Source organism: Otolemur garnettii, unplaced genomic scaffold, assembly GCF_000181295.1.
Source record: "Otolemur garnettii isolate 467f Iridium unplaced genomic scaffold, OtoGar3 scaffold00011, whole genome shotgun sequence".
Taxonomy (NCBI): Eukaryota; Metazoa; Chordata; class Mammalia; order Primates; family Galagidae; genus Otolemur; species Otolemur garnettii.
In genome coordinates this window covers 8885863-8887139 of record NW_003852406.1, presented here as the reverse complement: position 1 = coordinate 8887139, position 1277 = coordinate 8885863, and the positions used below count along the sequence as shown (strand labels likewise).

Below are 1277 nucleotides of genomic sequence, written 5' to 3'. Positions count from 1 at the left end.
CACAGAGCCAAAAACTAATAGGCAATATTTATAGACGTACCTCTAATAGGTTCAAAATAAATATCCATTTATGCAATGGATAGTTAAAACACTGAATGCCAAGCATTGCTAGCCTTTAGAGATACGATGGTGATCATTACAGTGAGTCTGTAACAGTGGTTATCAAAATGTGGCTTCAGAACAAATAGCATCAGAATCAACCTGGGAACATAATAAAACTGCAAATTCTCAGGTCTAACCTCAAACCTACTGAATCAGAAATTCTGGAGGTAGAACCAACTAATCTGTGTTTTAACAAGCTCTTGAGGCGATTCTGATACATGCTCAAGTTTGAAAACTGCTGCCTGTAAAAGAGCCCCCCATCTTATATCTTAGAAAATTGAGGTTCAGAAAATATAAGACTTGAAATACAAAAGACTTTTTTTTCACCATGTATTCCTCAGAGCTTAGAAAAATGTCTGGCATATAATAGGGGCACCTAATAAAATTTGATATATGAAGAAATAAATTAAGCTTCTGAAGAGTTTTGCTATCAGTCAATTATGGTAATAGCCAAGCACATAATCCTAATGTGTTGAAAATGTACATTATTGATAATATATTTCTTCTGAAAATAGAAATGTTCATCAGGACATCAAGAATTATAATTGTAGGGCAGCCCCTGTGGCTCAAAGGACTAGGGTGCCAGCCCCATATACTGGAGGTGGTAGGTTCAAACCCAGCCCCAGCCAAAAAGAATTATAATTGTAGGGCGGCGCCTGTGACTCAGTGGGTGGGGCGCCGGCCCCATATACCAAGGGTGGTGGGTTTGAACCCAACCCTGCCCAAACTGCAACAAAACATAGCCAGGTGTTGTGGTGGGCACCTGTAGTCCCAGCTACTCGAGAATTGCCTAAGCCCAGGAGTTGGAGGATGCCGAGAGCTGTAACGCTACAGCACTCTACCGAGGGCCATAGAAAAGAATTATAATTGTAAAACTATTATTTTTGACACATTCACAAAAAAGGAGGTCACTAAAGGTGATAACTAATAAAGCTTCAGTTTTTCCATACCTTGCTGTCTTGCCTTAACTTACTTAACTCCAGTTTATACTTTTCCGCTTCTTCTAGAGCTCTATTCAAGCGAACCTCTGTAGCACTTTGGCTGCTTGCAGCCTGTTTTTGTTGCCGCCTTTTATTTTCCAACTCCTGTATAAGTAAAAAAAAATAAGGAACATTTATAAATGTATGTTCCCATTTTATTATTTTGCAACATTTTTCATAAACACATTTCTTGCT

General features: G+C 38.7%; 1 protein-coding gene across 1 annotated transcript in view; it reads right to left on the bottom strand.

Moving 5' to 3' along the window:
- Window positions 1-1277, bottom strand: part of TEX9 (testis expressed 9) — a 47203-nt gene that overhangs the window by 7085 nt on the left and 38841 nt on the right. Inside the window, exon 11 of the mRNA XM_003784633.1 lies at window positions 1053-1187. Within this exon, the coding sequence (XP_003784681.1) occupies window positions 1053-1187 (135 nt within the window). The remainder of the gene's footprint in view (window positions 1-1052; window positions 1188-1277) is intronic.